At 36.6% G+C, this 17,075-nt stretch overlaps 1 protein-coding gene across 1 annotated transcript in view; it reads left to right on the top strand.

Annotated features, from left to right (window-relative positions):
• BARD1 (BRCA1 associated RING domain 1) overlaps positions 1 to 11,050 on the top strand; it is a 73,582-nt gene extending 62,532 nt beyond the window's left edge. The window contains exons 10-11 of the mRNA XM_041737186.1: positions 7,941 to 8,038; positions 9,291 to 11,050. Of these exons, the coding sequence (XP_041593120.1) occupies positions 7,941 to 8,038; positions 9,291 to 9,623 (431 nt within the window). The 3' untranslated portion in view covers positions 9,624 to 11,050. The remainder of the gene's footprint in view (positions 1 to 7,940; positions 8,039 to 9,290) is intronic.
• Positions 11,051 to 17,075: the final 6,025 nt, after the last annotated feature.

Below are 17,075 nucleotides of genomic sequence, written 5' to 3'. Positions count from 1 at the left end.
AGCAGACTCGCTGCTGAGCGGGGAGCCTGATGCAGGGCTTTATCACAGGACCCTGAGATAACAGCCTGAACTGAAGGCAGATGTTTAATGCAATGAGCCACTTAGGCACCCTGATTGCATGGAACCTCTTAACTGAAGTTTATATCCTTGTACTTTCTAACAAAGAGTCAAAGAGAAATAGGGTCAGGGTTTGGGACAATTATTGTAAACAGTCACTGAGTTTCTCAAGAGAAGTCAAGAAACTGCAAATACCTTCTGTACTAATATATATATTTCTCACTACATTGTTTTTTTGTGTCAGACATATCTATCAATTTGATTTTTTAAAATGTTCAAATATGTTGAAAACTCTCTGAAACAAACATGTATATTGGAGAAAGAGGAGATGGACCAAAGCTTTCAAAATTAATTGTAGAGATTTATGACTTATGAAAAGTAGGTCTTGTGGTTGAAGATATCCATGAACTTGCTGGTAAACAAAATCTTCTTTAATGTATGGAAACTTCAATATTATCTTTATGGGATTTTCCATAAACTGACTAGATTCAAGAGGAAATTCTATCTGAACTTTTCTCTAGATAATTACCAAAATAATGTAACAGATTAAATGAATTTAAACAAATTAACAAAAAAAATTCTAACTCTCCAAATTTAGCTATTGAAAATTTCCTATTTAACTATATTTTGTCTTAATTGATTATGATCTTATTTTCCCACTTTATGTATGTAGAGTATATTACAGTGCCACAGTTAATGACTATACTGACAGAGATTCTGAGACTAGGCCAAAGTTATACTATTGTGTCAGCCATTTGTCTCATCATATTTGTTTTGTAGATATTTTGCAGAAATGGGAGATACATATAGGAAAATTCCTTTAAGATTATATTTATGGCTAAACTCCTGCTCAAGTCTTGGTTCTGGCAAATTCTTTATAGGCAACTCAGAGCCATTATCGTACGAGGGTGGATTTTGGTAATTAAAGACATGACTAGAATAAAAAAATATAAAATGCATGAATAAGTGATTTTTATTCACCATATAGGCTGTAAGATGGAGCTACATCCTAAAGATGTAAACTAGTCTTCAAAAAGAGGAAATATCTTTTATTGACTTGTCTTTTGAGTACACTTCTTTCAAAATTTCCTCTAGACCGAACTTTTTTCAAAAAAATTAATTCTGCCTTTTCATGTCTCCTCTCAATGTGAAGAGAGCAGATGGCTGTCATCTTTTCTTTAATAAACTCTCCCTCTCCCTGTCCTCTAAGTTTAGTTGCAGGAGAAGTTTTGAAAGTCCTTAGCACCTGAGGGCATTGCTATGGGAATGTACCAAACCTTTTACCCTAGACTGGTGTCTGTCAGGTGAGGAGGCACCGAAAAGGGTGTTTTAGTTGAGGAGGATGGAACCTAAAAGATGATCATTATACCATCATATTATAAATGACCTCACAATCAGTTTAATAAACTTTTCTATTTAAAATTTGTCTCTTCAAATTTTATTCTATTCAATAAAATAGAATGGAATCTATTTAGTTCTATTTAAACTTTGCTAATTTCCAAAAATAAACAAACCAAAGCATTTCTATCAACTAAAATTGGTAGGCAGCTTCATGCTTCACAGAAATCATCCACCAGAGATTCTGTAAGAATTATTTAAAAAAATCTTTTGATCTGATAGTCCCACTTCTGAGAATTTGTCCTTAGCAAGAAATACAGAAGAAAGAAAAACTTACTTTCATTGTTATTTCCAATAACAAGGCCTAAGGGGAATAGCATTAAATATGAAATAATTAAGAAAAGGTTAAATAAATTCTCTGAAAAAGTTCGTATTTTATGTGATTATTATTAAGACAAAGTATTATAAAGAACAGGATTGTTGAAGTGTTAAAAAAAGCATAAAACAATTACATCTTCACTTTTAACAATATATAAATGTGTAAATACATACAGGCAAAGAAACAATCAAAAGGAAACATTGGTGAATCCGTAGGTGGAGGCCTGTTGGTAACAGTTCTAAAAACAATATGTGTCTGGGTGGCTTTGTCAGTTAAACATCTGACTTTTGATTTTGGCTTGAGTGTGGAGCCTACTTGGGATTCTTTCGCCCTCCAACTCCCTCCCTGCCCCGTGCATACATGGTCATTCTCTCTCTCTGAAAAACAAAAAAACCAAATCCAATATGTGTCTTTTAGATGAAATCCAAGTGCTGTCAGAAGAAATTCAGCTTCTTAAGTTCTCATGACAATTAGAAAGTTTATCTTCTTTTTCAGCTTTCCAAAGATTAATTGGGCAGGAAAGGGCGGGCTTCAGTCTTAATCAGGGAAATTAGAACTTGTGTGTGTATATTGCTGCAGTTAGATATACCAGATCTCTTATATCAGTTCTGTAGACCTGCCAGTCAAAATGGAAATTCTTATGTACATATTTAAACTATATGACTAAAAAAGAATACCAGGTATGAATTATTTAGAAAAAATTTTAGATGTTTGAAAAAAGAAAAAAGCTTGGTTTTTAACCACAGCTCTAAAAAGGGGATTATTTTGATATTAATAATACAAGGTTTTAGAAATGATACGCAAATTTTGCCTAATAAAATTTTGTGATACAGCATGTAGCATGATTTTATATATATATATATATTTATATATATATATATATATTTGTATATATATATATATATAAATATAAAGATACAAAGATATATTTATTTTAGAGAGTGTGAGCCAGGGGAAAGGGAGAGGGAGAGAGAATCTCAAGCAGACTCCTGCTGAGCACAGAGCCCAAGGCAGGGCTTGATCTCCTGACCCTGAGATCATGACCTGAGTTGAAACCAAGAATCAGGCTCAATCAGCTGAGCCACCCAGGCACCCCAGTACAGCATGTGATATATTTTTGTGATAGAATTTGACCTGCTTTTCAATACACATGTGAAACAAATTCAGCATACTGTCCTATGAAGAAAAATGTTTTCATGTATAAATATGTTTTTGTAATTGGAATACTAGCTTAAAAAGGGCCAGAAATAAGTTGTTAAATGGTATTTATGTAGAATTACAAAATCTAATGATCTGTGGTACCATTTTCTGTGATATCCCAAGTCTAGATGTTTATGATGGCATGAGTGGAACATTTAGCTTTTATTTTATATTTTCAGCCTTCATTTCATTGTCCTTCCACCCTATTCTGTGACATTTCATAGTACTGAGCTTATTTCTTCTTGTACCAAGCATGCAGGTTTTCAGAAATTGCAGAGAGAATGGATGTTGTTCTTCCTTTTTTTTTTTTTTTGTCACTGTTGTGAAAGGTTTCCAGTGATGATTTCCTTTTTTCTAAAGTTTAGCGATATCATAGCCTCTTGCCTAAAAAGCCTAGTAGAAAAGCTGTACAAATAAAATAATTTGTTTATTCCATCTTTGTTGTATTCTATAATCACTTGCATATAGCTGTGGATTCAGGAACAGCTCCCTCCCCTTTTTTCTTACTCCTTCCCACTTCCATGATTTAAAGCTAGATTTTTCCTTTCTAAAACTAGGAAAATGATTAAGTTTAGTATAGATTTGCAAACATCATCAGCAGTTCATAAAAATGTACATTCATTATGTGCTGTTATGAGGTATAGGAGATAAGAGTGGTTACTAGAGATTTAAGATAAAGGAATACCTTTCGTATATAGTACAGACTTCTTTTAAAAAACTTATTATAGCACAGAATTCATAAGCTGCATTAGTCTGCAAAGGTTCCAGGCTTTGCTAAGGTAGCCAGAGCTACCTTAATGATTTTGAGTTAATGACTTTGAATTAAGTAGTACTTTGGGAATTGGGCTGCTTACCTATATGTAAAGAAGTAGTAAGTCTGGGCCAAAGGAAAGCTTACCTGAAATGGTAAACAGGATCAGGAATATATGTGGGCTAAAAAAATCTGAATTATAATAAAATAAGTAATTCATTCCTATATTTATGCAAAATGATAGCTTTAGTCACATCTTGAAACATAATGGAACATGTATAAAGAAGGAAAGGATATAAACTTTTTTTGAGGATATTGGGCTCACACATTTTAAGCTACATATATCATTTTGGCATATTTAGAAATCTGTTTATATAAATAAAACAGCTTGTTCATGTAAAATCATTTCAGTTTGGAAATTGTTAGCTGAGAAAGCTAATAAGTGGTCTTACGTATACGTCTTATTTCTTCAAAAAAAAGTCTAAGTGAGATGCCTGGAAGACTTAGCGGTTGAGCATCTACCTTCGGCTCAGGTTGTGGTCCCAGGGTCCTGGGATCGAGTTTCGCATCGGGCTCTCTGCAGGGAGCCTGCTTCTCCCTCTACCTATGTCTCTGCCTCTCTCTCTGTGTCTCCCATGAATAAATAAATAAAATCTTAAAAAAAAAAAAAAGGCTAAGTATCCATCTTTCTGCTAAACTCTTTTAGTGTCAGATGATGGAATAATACCAACTTTACTAAGTACATGTTACGAAAATAAAACCTCTTTTAGTTAAGTTTTTAGAAATATCTTTTAATGAATGGAAAATGGCCTATTTTAAAATCTTGATGTATATATAGATAATAAGGATTACAGTATATATTGTACTTAGGATGACTTTATGCCAGTGAATGTTACGAAAGGTCTGATATTTTGTTTAACATGGAGGATAGGTTTAGGAATTCTTGCTCCAGTTTGCTTAACTTTCATTGAGTAAATAAAATCTTAAAATAGGGATCCCTGGGTGGCGCAGCGGTTTAGCGCCTGCCTTTGGCTCAGGGCGCGATCCTGGAGACCCGGGATCGAGTCCCACGTCGGGCTCCCAGTGCATGGAGCCTGCTTCTCCCTCTGCCTGTGTCTCTGCCCCCTCTCTCTCTCTCTCTCTCTCTCTCTGACTATCATAAATAAATAAATAAATAAATAAATAATCTTAAAATATTATCCAATGTCTCTACTTGTTAATTAGGTAGTATTTAGGCTGGTAGATTCTTCCATTTTATTGATGATTAATATGTCACTATTTAAATTGCTGAAAGTTTATTTTAAAGTACCTTATTTATTTATTTTTTACTTGTTAGTAAATCAGGTTAGTTGGTTTATCTCAAAAGAGGTTTACTAGAAAATTGATACAAATTGGTATGTAATTATCTTAAATGTCGGTAAGTAAATGTTGAGAAAGAGTAGCAGCTTTGGCATCAGTCAAATAACTCATTGATTCACTAAAGACAAAGCCAAATGCATGGTCTCCCTACACCCCCACTCCCAGGGTAGTAGCAGTTTTTGCCATTTGGTTTACTTTTTTGCTAATCTCTTAAAAATGAAGATCGTCCTATGTAGACATCCATTAAGAGGTTTTATGACTTACTTTAAGAGAAGTATGTTAAATCTGTGTAGAGAATGCCTGGCATTTCCTTAGATACTTTATTTTTTAATTAAGTGATAAAAATTAAACAACTGATCTAGGAGTTGGAAGATCTCTGAGTTCTCATTCTTGGTTATGTCTCTGAGAAACTGCTTAAATCTCTTAAGACTTAAGCATCAGGGTGCCTGGGTGTCTCAGTCCGTTTTTGGTTCAGGTCATGATCTCAGGATCCTGGGATAGAGCGGAATTGGGCTCCCTGCTCAGTGGGGAGTATGCTTCTCCCTCTTCCTCTGCCACTTGCTCGGCTCGTGCACTCACCTACTCTCTCATAAAGAAATAAAACCTTAAAAAAAAAAAAGGCTTAAATTTGTCTATCTGAAATGAAAAGATTGATTAGACAAAGCATCATGCATTTCAGATTGTCAGTCTAAGGGCCAAAGTAGACTGAGTGAACAACTCAGTCCAGCATAACCATTTAAGTTTTGCATCTTGATGTATGATATCCACTTTCCTATTGGTTACAGTCTCCACAACTTCCTGCCCCTTAATGCCGTTACATTATTCCTTAAAACTTTACGTAGTCTGATTGGCCTTTGTAGGTGGTCAAGTTGCAACCCTTAGGCTAGATGTCATTCTTAATTTTCAAAAAATTCTTGATGTTTTCTATGCTATGACCGCAACTAACAGAATACTTAGTCACCATGCAAGCATATTATTAAAGACCTATATGCTATTCCTCAATTTTCGGGGGGGGGGGTGCGGGGAGTGCTTTATTTTCTTTCTTCTTGATAATTAAGTGATACAGAGAATTGGCAGATTGTTGCTTAGAATAAGAGAATGTCAGAAGAATGTACTCTTGATTCAACTCACTAATTAGAGCATTGGATTTCCTCTCTCTTACTCTGTAGAAATTTATTGAGCAACTGCTCTAAAGCTGTAAATTTTATGGCTTAAGGCGTTTTCATACTCTAGAAGCACTGGTGTCTTCCCACTGAACTGCTGTGCTGCCCTATTTGTGACCGCTAGATGCTACACTTCCCTCATTCTCATATCTGGTGATTGAAACTAATACCAGCATGTTGCCAGGATCAATAGATAACCATTTTAATATGCTTTTTTGACCATTTAAATAATCAACTAAATGAATTTGTAAAATGGATAAATAGCAAGCATAGGCACAGTCCATTTATTTATTTCTGTATTTAAGACATTTACTTTTCACTTGTACCAGTAGTTATTCTAGGAGTATTCAGTTGTTGGCTTTATATGCTCTCATGTTCATTCATCTAAAGATACTGGTCTGACTGCTCTGCAAGTGTCATTAGGAAAGGAGATTTAAGAAGAGGAATACATGCTTAAGTGATAAAAAGAAAATAACTTACATGTAGAATAATGAGTTTAAGGTAAGTCCATGATTTAGGTAGATTGCTCACGTTATTTAGGTTAGTTTTTAATATAGAAACAGTATGTGATATAATTTAAGCACACTGGCGTTATTTCTATGATACTTTGACCTAGTCAAAAATATTGAGACTCATTTCCTTTTTTTTTTTTTCCTTCAGAGATTTTATTTATTTGGGCTGGAGAGAGAGAGAGAGAGAGAGAGTGAGTGAGTGAGAGAGAGCACAAGAGCACAGGGTGGGGAGGAGCAGGCTCCACACTGAGCAGGAAGGCTCAACATGGGGCTCAATCCCAGGATGCTGGGATTATATTATGACTTGGGGCCGAAGGCAGGCACTTAACCGACTGAGCCAGCCAGGGGACCCAGCATAAGCAAAATTAACAAATTAAGAATCACATGATAGGGAATTATAGATATTCCAAGGTTGAGTGTTGAATATCAATATTCACTGACAGTCCCAAGTTAAAAAAATCCAGTTTCTTAACAAAACTCTGCTTTTGGAGAGTTGGAGAATCCAGTTGTTAAAATCCTCTGACTTTTATATATTAAGCAGTATCTTAGGACATCGCTATTGAAGCAGCTCTAAAGCATTTGAAATATTCACCAAGTTATCTTTAGACTGGGGACTTCAGTTGTGTACCTGTCAAATTCCCAACATTTGCCAAGTTCTGCTTACCTTGTGACAAGTGCTGTCATGCTTCTGCTGGGTGGCCATCTGACCTACGTGCTGTGGACAAAAGCACTTTCCTTAATACCAGATCATCTAAGAGTCTAACAGGAGGTTAAACATAGGACTGTAGAAATGAGCAGTGCAGGTGAAAAGCCCTCAAGTTCAAATCATGATCAGGGACTTTTTATCCACCTTCATTTTGGTAATTGCTATGAATAAAAATTCAGGTTTTTATAATTGCATGTGAAATAGTGTATTGATTTAGGTTTTTCAGAAAAGAAACTAAAATTAGTGTTCAGTACACTTCATTGCTCAGTTCTCTGAGGGAAAGATTTCTTCTATTTTCTTTATATGGAAAACCATTTTTATTACATTTTGTTTTACCTAAGTAAGGTTTCTATTTCTGTTTCAGAACAATACTTAAAACAACGAGGGAGAAGAAAAAGCACATAGATAAACTACTTGTTTCAGTGAGAAATAAATACTCGATACTTATTTTGCTGTTATCCTTGTTTTTTGTTAGGGGTGAAAGCATGTCTACAGAGAAAAGCATGTGAACAAGAGGAAAAATATGAGATACCTGAGGGACCCCATCGAAGCAGGCTCAACAAGGAACAGCTGGTATTTGTCTTTTGATACCACTTTCATTGTTCTTATTATAACTTAATATTATCACCATCAGGAAAAACTTCTCTTGCCCTTTCAACAAGTACAGGTGACTGATTAAAATTTTAATTGCGCTTGTTTCAAGCACTGCATTCTGAGAGATGATCACAATGAGCAGTAAAACCCAGAAGGTGATAATTTCATACTGTTAATGGATTGTTGGCATCTTGAACATTCCCATAAACCTTTCAGAATCTGAGGTTAGTCTCAGAGACAGAGTAACTTGAAAGAAGACTTATGGCCGCTGCTCGGATTTAGTTCCCATATGTCTTTATTGCCACGTATTGCAGTTTTAATGGATAATATTCCATTATCCTGTGTATGTATATATTAGAAGTGACAAAGAAAAATTTTCATAGAGGGCAATTGTGAAATTTTTTTTTTCATAATGCACAAGGAGAGGTGTGTTTCAGAGCTAAATGGATGCCTAGCCATAGCTTCATAATGTATCGTGCCCCAAGGAATATGTATCTGGAACCCTGGAGGCCACACTCCCACCGAGGCTGTTCTAGAGACCCAAGGTTGGTAACATAGGGAACTGAGTCAAGATCCACAGAAATGATGTTATTGTATAATTTTTTTTTAAAGCATAACCTGGTATCCCTGAAGCACATTTCAGATACCGTTGGGAGTTCTTGGGACTTTAAGTCCCACCAAATGTAAATAACATTCTGATAAAAGAAGTTCGCTGAGCAGTTTTTGTTTGCTTTTTTTTTTTTAAGATTTTATTTATTTATTCATGAGAAACACAGAGAGAGAGAGAGGCAGGGACACAGGCAGAGGGAAAAGCAGGCCCCATGCAGGAAGCTCGATGTGGGACTCGATCCTGGGATTCCAGGATCATGCCCTGGGCCAAAAGCAGGCGCTAAACCGCTGAGCCACCCAGGGATCCCTGTTTGCTTTTTTAAAACATGTATGTGTGTGTGTACAGAGACACATGCATACACACAAAGCACACCTAATCTGAGGAGAATGAGGTTCCTTAGATGGTGACTGAGTTTTAGGAAAAAATTGTAAATAGGAAACCTATAAATACATAAGTATATTTCTTGACCCAAATAGCTTACTTGAAATACAGCTTATCCTAGCACTTCATTTAAGCAGCTTCTTAACTGCTCATGACTATTTATCTTTATTTTCCTCATTCATATGCAGTGTTTTAAAATATTTTGATCTGCTTTTAACAAGCTTTTTCTTGTTATTTCAGCTGCCAAAGCTGTTTGACGGATGCTACTTCTATTTTGGGGGAACCTTCAAACACCATCCCAAGGACAACCTTATTAAGCTTGTCACTGCTGCTGGGGGCCAGGTCCTCAGTCGAAAGCCCAAGCCAGACAGTGACGTGACTCAGACCATCAATACGGTTGCGTACCACGCGAGACCAGATTCCGATCAGCGCTTCTGCACACAGTATATCATCTACGAAGATTTGTCTAATCATCACTCAAAGAGGGTTCGGCAGGGCAAAGTCTGGATGGCTCCTTCCAGCTGGTTTATAGATTGTGTGATGTCCTTTGAGTTGCTCCCTCTTGACAGCTGAATATTACACCAGATGAACATTTCAGATTGAACTTACAGATTGAACTTACACGGTGTGAGAACCCAGCCATTGCACTGTTGTGATCATTCACATTTTTAAAAATAGGTAGACTCATTCATACGTATTTTTTCCTTAAATTTAAAAAACAAACAAACAAACAAAAAAAACACCTTATGCCAGATTAGGAACTCATTTGGTGTTTACCATTTAGATGCTGAGATTGTTTTGATGGATTTTTCCTTTTTAAATCTGGTGTATGCTTTGATTCATCATGTCTTTTTATTCAAATTATCAGCTATCAAAGATTAATGAGAGAGTATCAGAACTATTGGTTAAATATACAAGCAGTATGGTTATTATCTCAGCCTTTTAATGTTCTTTGATGAAAAAAATCCACACTTTGCCACCAGCAAAAATGCTTCCCATGCTTAGTAAACGAAAAATATTGTCAAATAATTGATTCTGGCTTTATTGTAATACAGTACCTGGTCTGAATGTACCACCATAGGTGTTAAATTCTTCTGTTTACAATTGTCTTCATCTTACGTTTCATTTCTTATAATTCATGGGGATTGTCAGTTCCTCTGTTTTTATCCCTTCTTTTATCTTATGTATTCATCAAGAAATCATGATTTAAACCATAGCAGCATTCTTTGGTGGTGAAAATCAACATTGGGCACCTGGTACGTATTTTTATTATATATACTTGCTTATTGCTAACTATCAATTTGCGACTGTGACTACAGTGTATGTGTATATACGTAGAGCATTTTCTCTCACACATTTAGTCTCACCAGATGAGTGAATTGTCAATCAAATGTTAATAAATTAAATTAGGAGCCAGTTCTTCTTCTGGTAGACCTCACTACATATTGCTAAAATAATTGTTTTGAAGGTCTTAATTTCTTTTGTAAGATTTTTTATTTACCCCTTTTAGATTGCTGTGGAGGCAGAAGTTGGGGATTATTTGTAAGAAGCAGAATTCTTTAGTAAGTCTTCCTAGAAACTGAACATACTTCTAATACGAAAGACAGGGGAAAGGAGACACTGTGGGACCTGCCAGGTTTGGTCTCTGATGCGCTGGAGATGGTCAAGCTGTGGATGACAATACTGAGAGTCTGAAGCGAACGAACATACTAAGATGCATTTATTTGTGTGTTTGAGATTCTGCTGATTATTTCAAAATAAATCTTATTGTAATTCCCTCTTTGACACGGCACTTTTCCATATAAAGAAACACATTATGTAAACGCGGTGATACACTGCGGACCCTGACCTTCACGGATGAATTAGCTCCGCAGCGCTGTCCGACCAGCCATGTGCTTATCCCACATTTTATTGTTATGGAGAATGATGAAGAGCACAGCACCACGCAAATCTGAGGGGTTAGATAATGTCTGGATTAAATAATTTGGGACACTCTGGGATTTCACTTGTCATTTTTGATTTATGACGGACTTGTGGTCACTTTCTATTGCCTCATCGGTCACATTCCTAGACAGCTTTGTGTCTCCTTCGGATTTGAATCCCTTTTTGTAAAACCACTTTGGGGGTTGCCCACTCTGCTTCATTCATTTTCTTGGTTTGTCCCCACCCACCCTCCCTCTTTGTCATATTTTGTCCCCCACTATTAAGCGGTTTTATTTTTGGTTCTTTTAAGTATTTATCTTGATAGAAGTTGGTTGATGTTAAGCTTCTAAGCCTTGCAATTTCTGCATAGATAATACTTGTAATGTTTCATTTTTCAATCATAGATTCAAGCTTCCTTTTTATTGAGTATAAGTCATTAAAGTTATTTGTGTATCTGTATCTCTATATCTTCTAGAAGTAGCTTACTTACTGCGTGCTCTTGAAGCGTGAGACTCCGCAAGACCTGGGAGGAAACCTTTCAGCGAACAAAGCCTGTCTTTTGGAACACTAACACATATAATTAACTTTGGATAGAAATCTCTCTAAAGTATATTAGATGCTTTATTACCTTAAATAAATACGTCTGAACAGAGGGTAACCTTGATTGTTTGAAATTGTCATTAGGAGGGTCATTAATCGATGACACAGTGACTCCTTCATGGTTCCATTAAAGCCAGAGGGTCAGCAGCTTGTCTGTAGTATCACCCAGGGCTGCTTTCTACTTCTGCCTTCATTTTTGTAGTTTATTCCCTTGGCAGCCACTACTTTGCAGCTACTTATCTATTTCCTTAAAAAAAAAAAATTTTTTTTTAATGTTATTTATTTGAGAGAGAAAGTATTGAGTGAGAGAGAGCAATGGGCAGGGGGAGGGGGCAGAGGGAGAAGCAGACCCCCCACTGAGCAGGGAGCCCCATTCAGGACTCCTTCCCAGGACCCTGAGATCATGACCTGAGCCCAAGGCAGCTACTTAACCGACTGAGCCACCTATATAAGTAGGTGCCCCCTACTTATCTATTTCCATTAATATTTTACCCTAATTACTTTTTTTTTCTTTTGACTTGCTAAGGAATAAAAACCAGGCACGAACCATTTTTGAATTATGAGGATAAATAAGCAACGTGTGAGGGTTTTGGTGATTCACCTAAGAGATGCTTAACATTTTTGTAGAAAATATTTACCATTTATTTTACCTGTCTTGATTTCTTCTGAGCCTGCTCTGTGAGTTTGGTGATTGACCCCTGCATAGGTGAAGAGTATGTTTTGTGAGGTTTAATGTTTCTGTGGGAATAAGAAAATGCAGGGAAGTGCATGCAGGGCAGTCACATCACACATTAGCTGTAATTACCTCCTTGGTTGGGGCAGAAAAGTCAGTTGTGATCTGAAGGTTCATGGATCTCATCACAACCACGAATGTGTATTCTGTTCGCCAACCTAAACACATAAAAATGGCGGGAAATTGTGCTTATTTTAATAAGTACAAGCCACTATTTCGTTTGAACTACAAATTGTGAATTTAATGTATATATATATTTTTAAAGATTTTATTTATTTGAGAGAGGGAGAGAGCCTGAGCAGGGTGGGGAGAGCCTGATGCGGTCCTCCCCAATCCCAGGATCCTGGGATCATGACCTGAGCCTAAGGCAGACATTTAACTGACTAAGCCACCCAGGTGTCCCTCATGTATGTTTTTATAATCAAATCACCTAATAAATGAAAACTAAGCATTTCCAATGTTTCTTCAGTCAACTTAATACATACTGTGGCTGCTTAGTTGAATACTACCTTATGAATTAAGGATTGTTGATTGTGTAGCTTTCTAAGGCACATATACTATACCGTTGGGTAACTGGATGTTGTTATTAGAATAGCAATGTAGGAGAAGTTGGGGAAGGCACTAGACCTTTTTTTCCCCTGAACTGGCTTCAAAGGTGGTTGACTGACTCCCTATGTGCCTGTGTAGGCCAGGTCCAGAAGGTCAGTAAGCCAGTCAGACTTGGAGATTGGATTAAATACGTGGGGGGGAAGGAGGAGGAGAGTGGCAGGATGTGCAGGTTTTGGATTCAGTTGTACCTGGGTTTGTTTATCATCTCTTTACTCATTTTGCTAACCTATGTCTACAGTTATAAAGTGGGATAAACACTGTCCATCTCACATGGGCGTAAAGATGGATTAAAGCATCGAACACCTTGTTTTTGGTATTCACAGGATCACCTTCCAAAACCTTGGTCAGCAATATGGATGAGACCTCTCTGAAAGCAGCTTATTCAAAGGTGACTTTTGGTGGCACAGCTCATCTCAGTCCTGAAGAGTCCTGGCTGTTGTCCCCAACCCCTGCTCAACTTCAGGCTGTCCTGTCTTCACTTTGCTGGGCTTGGTCTTAACAACAGCTAGGACCCAGCCTGTCTAATTTCTCACCTCTGACTTCTCTCCCCATCTCTGAGTGCAGTGTCCCCATTCAGCTAACATTTGGTTCATGAATACATTTATTTTGGATACCGGGCCTGTTTAGGCCTACACACTTGAAATACAAACCCCTATATTCATTTACTTGGGCTTGGAACATTACAGAGTTCATCTACAACCCAGAAAAACAGCTATTGACATTATTTTTTTTTTTTTCTCTCTTGAAGTGCACACACATGGAGCTTTTGTAACTAAGTAATTAAACCCCTAATATATTTTTACTTTGCCTGTTTTCCCATGTAATTAAATATTCTTGAATGTGATTTCCCTGTTCATATGGTAGCCTATCACAAGATGTATGATAATTTAACTAAATCCCCGCTATTTTGTATTTGGATTATTTCAGTCACAGATAAATCTGTATTAATATTCTTATGATAAATTTTGGTCCTGGGGAAAGGAGGTAGTTTTTTAAAAAAATGTCAAACTAAGTCATTGGGTTTTTTTTTTTTTTTTTAAACTAAGTCGTTGTTACCATCTCTACAAAATGCAGTGCATACCCCACATATTTAAATTAAGACCTCTATTTATTCTTAAAATACAAAAATTCGAAAATGAGCCTTAAGTGATTGCTATGACTTTCATGAATCGATGAGACTGCTTGTAAGGTTCAAAACTCTTCTGCTTTCTGGGTTAGAAACTAACCAGGAAAAGGAAGGGAAAGAAAGGACTCTGGCCTTTCAGTAGAGACCTTGGAAATCACCTTGCCTGTGTTAAGATGAGGAAACCGGCCCAGAGAACTCTAGAACATGCAGCTTGTTATTGGCAAGGCCCAGACAAAGCACGTGAGTTCTTTCCTCCCGCCATACCACCTCCCAAGCTACATAGCTTCTTTAAGTGAATTGGAAGCATCTGCTATTAAAAGGAGCCTGTGACCTTTTACTTATGAAAGAACATATTGGGCTGGCCTGTGACATCTAGAAGGGAAGGTGGCATCCATCCCAAAACTGCTGTAGCCTCCACTTTATCTCGGCAGACATTACTAATTACTGCATCTGTTTCTGAGACCAAAGAGGGTCTTAAAGTCTTTTTCAGCTTTTGTTTCAGGCAGCCACAACCAATTGGTGAATTTGGTTTATTAGCTAGGATGTATTTACTGTCCTCAAAGCGAACCACGTTAAAAACTTAAGTGATCATTTTATGTTTGTTGCTTTCCCCACAACGTGCCAGAAGTATAGGACATAACCTAGTCAATAATGGTGGCTCAGGACAGAGATGATTTTCAACTGGCAGGCCATGTCCTCCTAGTTGGGAGTTAAAGGGGCTAAAAAATACCCCAAAAAACAATAGGAAAAAAACCCTCCAAGATAAGGAGAGTGTAAGGAAGGAGAAAAATATTTGAAAACGCTTTCTGGGTGATTGTTATGCCTGCACTTAACCGCACTTGCAAGGTACTGCTTGGCACCATTTATTGTTGGAAATTTCCTTGTGAAATTGTATTTCTGATTCAGGCACCTAGTGCAATGCAGTGTGTGTGTGTGTGTGTGTGTGTGTGTGTGTGTGTGTGTGTCTAAATGCGACCATATATTTTGTATATAATGTGTCTGATTCCTCAAGACCTACATTTCTGAGGCTGAGGCATGTGGAGTTTGAGGTAGAACGTGGCGACACATGTGCCTTAACATCAACAATCCCATTGTAATAATCATTTCCTTGCTGTGAGCACTGAAGTTCTGATACCTGGTAGTAAGTTCAGATTATTTTTCTGGGCAGGAGAAGTAACAATTAGCAAGTGTGATGTTTATTTTAAAAGGGAATTATTACATTCTGAAAAGTAAATGAAGCCTAAAGATTTTTTCCTATTGATCTTCCTTTTGCAGACTGACAGAAGCACAAGCGTAGGCAATTGACTTTCAGTAAGTATCCCCACATTTAAAGAGCTACGCAAAGATGCCCTAGCAGTTAAACCTATGAGTTTTGTCTTTTTTTTTTTTTTTAAGAAATATATAGATCTGGTTTCACATTTTCAAAGGAGTCTGATCCTGACTTACAAATGTGTACATTGACTCATTGGGTATTTATTGGGAAACTACTAGATAGAAGCTGTATGGGTCACTTGGAATAACTAAGGTGAATAAAAGCCAATGGCTACAGTCCTCAAGGAACTCGTGCTCTAGCAGGAAAGCCAAGCAAGTAAAGGAGAAAGTAAAGATTGCACAGGCATTGTTCTCGGTGAGGCAGACCCTGACCTGTGCAAGAGGGACGTGTTGATGGAGACCTGAATGCTGATGGCCTTTTAATGCGTCACGACATACTTCTAGAAGTCTTCCTTGCCCCCTTGACAGAAGAAGCAAACCCATGTTTGCTCTGGACATAATATTTGGAAGGATACCTGGGACTCATTCTTAGGATCAGATGACTTAATATTTACCATGATAGTCACTAAGCATTTTTTTGATTCCCCTTGAGTGATACTTCTTGTCTTTTGCAAGAGAAGAGAATGACATTTTATCAATATTTTATTAGGGGATTTTATTTATGTTTATTTTTTCTTTTAATTAGGAAGATGCGTCAGAAATAGGAAATGCGGCTTGCTGAAGCCATGAATAGGAAATGAGGTTTTTTTTTTTTCTCTGAGTGTTTTATTTGCTAAGTTAGCAAGTTTAATCTCAAGATAATTTAAATTGTAGTTAAAGCTATCCAGATTTATTTCATTTACCTTTTCAAAAAAATGCATGATTTTAATATTCATCCTGGTTTTCTATGAATTCAGATGTTGGAAGACTTTTTTTTAATGTTTTTAAGTGAATTGTTAGTATTTTGCAATTTTCCATTGTATAGCAAAGTCATTTGTGTACGTAGTTTAAAAAGTGAAATAGTGCTAAAATATTTAGACCAAAATGCATGTCTCCTATATCTCTTTCTGTCTGCTTAGAAACAATCACTTTATACTGGTTTAGTACTTTACCTTGGTATTTGCCTTCTACATAAATAAGTATGGGTAGAATACTGCATTATTTTGAGTAATCTATTTTAGATATCTGTGATTTACTATTATGGTAGCTGATTTTTTTTTTTCATTCTGAGATTCCTTTTTCCTTTTCAAATCTTTCCAAGCTCATAAATTTCTTCTCAAGGCTTTCACAATGATGACTATGGACATAGTCCCTGCTCTTCCAAGTTTTTTATAGTGATTGCATGTCCTTTGTATAAACCTTTTTGTTTTTCTTAAATTTTAGGTTAGTTTTTTTTTTTTTTTTTTTTTTTACAAATTTTAGTTTTTAAATATCTAAAGGTTTGAACCTTTGTCTACAACTTCAACTACTTTCTGATGTCTTTGAAAAAAAGTCGCACAATGTAATTTTTCCCCAAGACCAAACGAGGTAACAGACTGCTTGTTTTTCCTGGAAACACCTCCTAAAGGTTTCTGTCTTCTCTCTCCAGTGTGGACTGCTTGACAGTGAAATCTACTGCAAAGCTTTTATCCTGTCACTTTCCTGCTTTCCCAGATCTCAGGAAACCCCTTTGCTTCTCTTTCATAATGGGGGAGGGGAGAGTCCCTGTTTACTGCTTTATACCTTAATCATAATCAAGCATATCCTCCAACAACTTGAGAGAGAATACAGTTTGTACATATAT

This window comes from Vulpes lagopus, chromosome 22 (assembly GCF_018345385.1).
Source record: "Vulpes lagopus strain Blue_001 chromosome 22, ASM1834538v1, whole genome shotgun sequence".
In the NCBI taxonomy this organism is placed as follows: Eukaryota; Metazoa; Chordata; class Mammalia; order Carnivora; family Canidae; genus Vulpes; species Vulpes lagopus.
The sequence above is the reverse complement of the archived record's forward strand: the minus strand, read 5'-3'. Positions and strand labels throughout refer to the sequence as shown.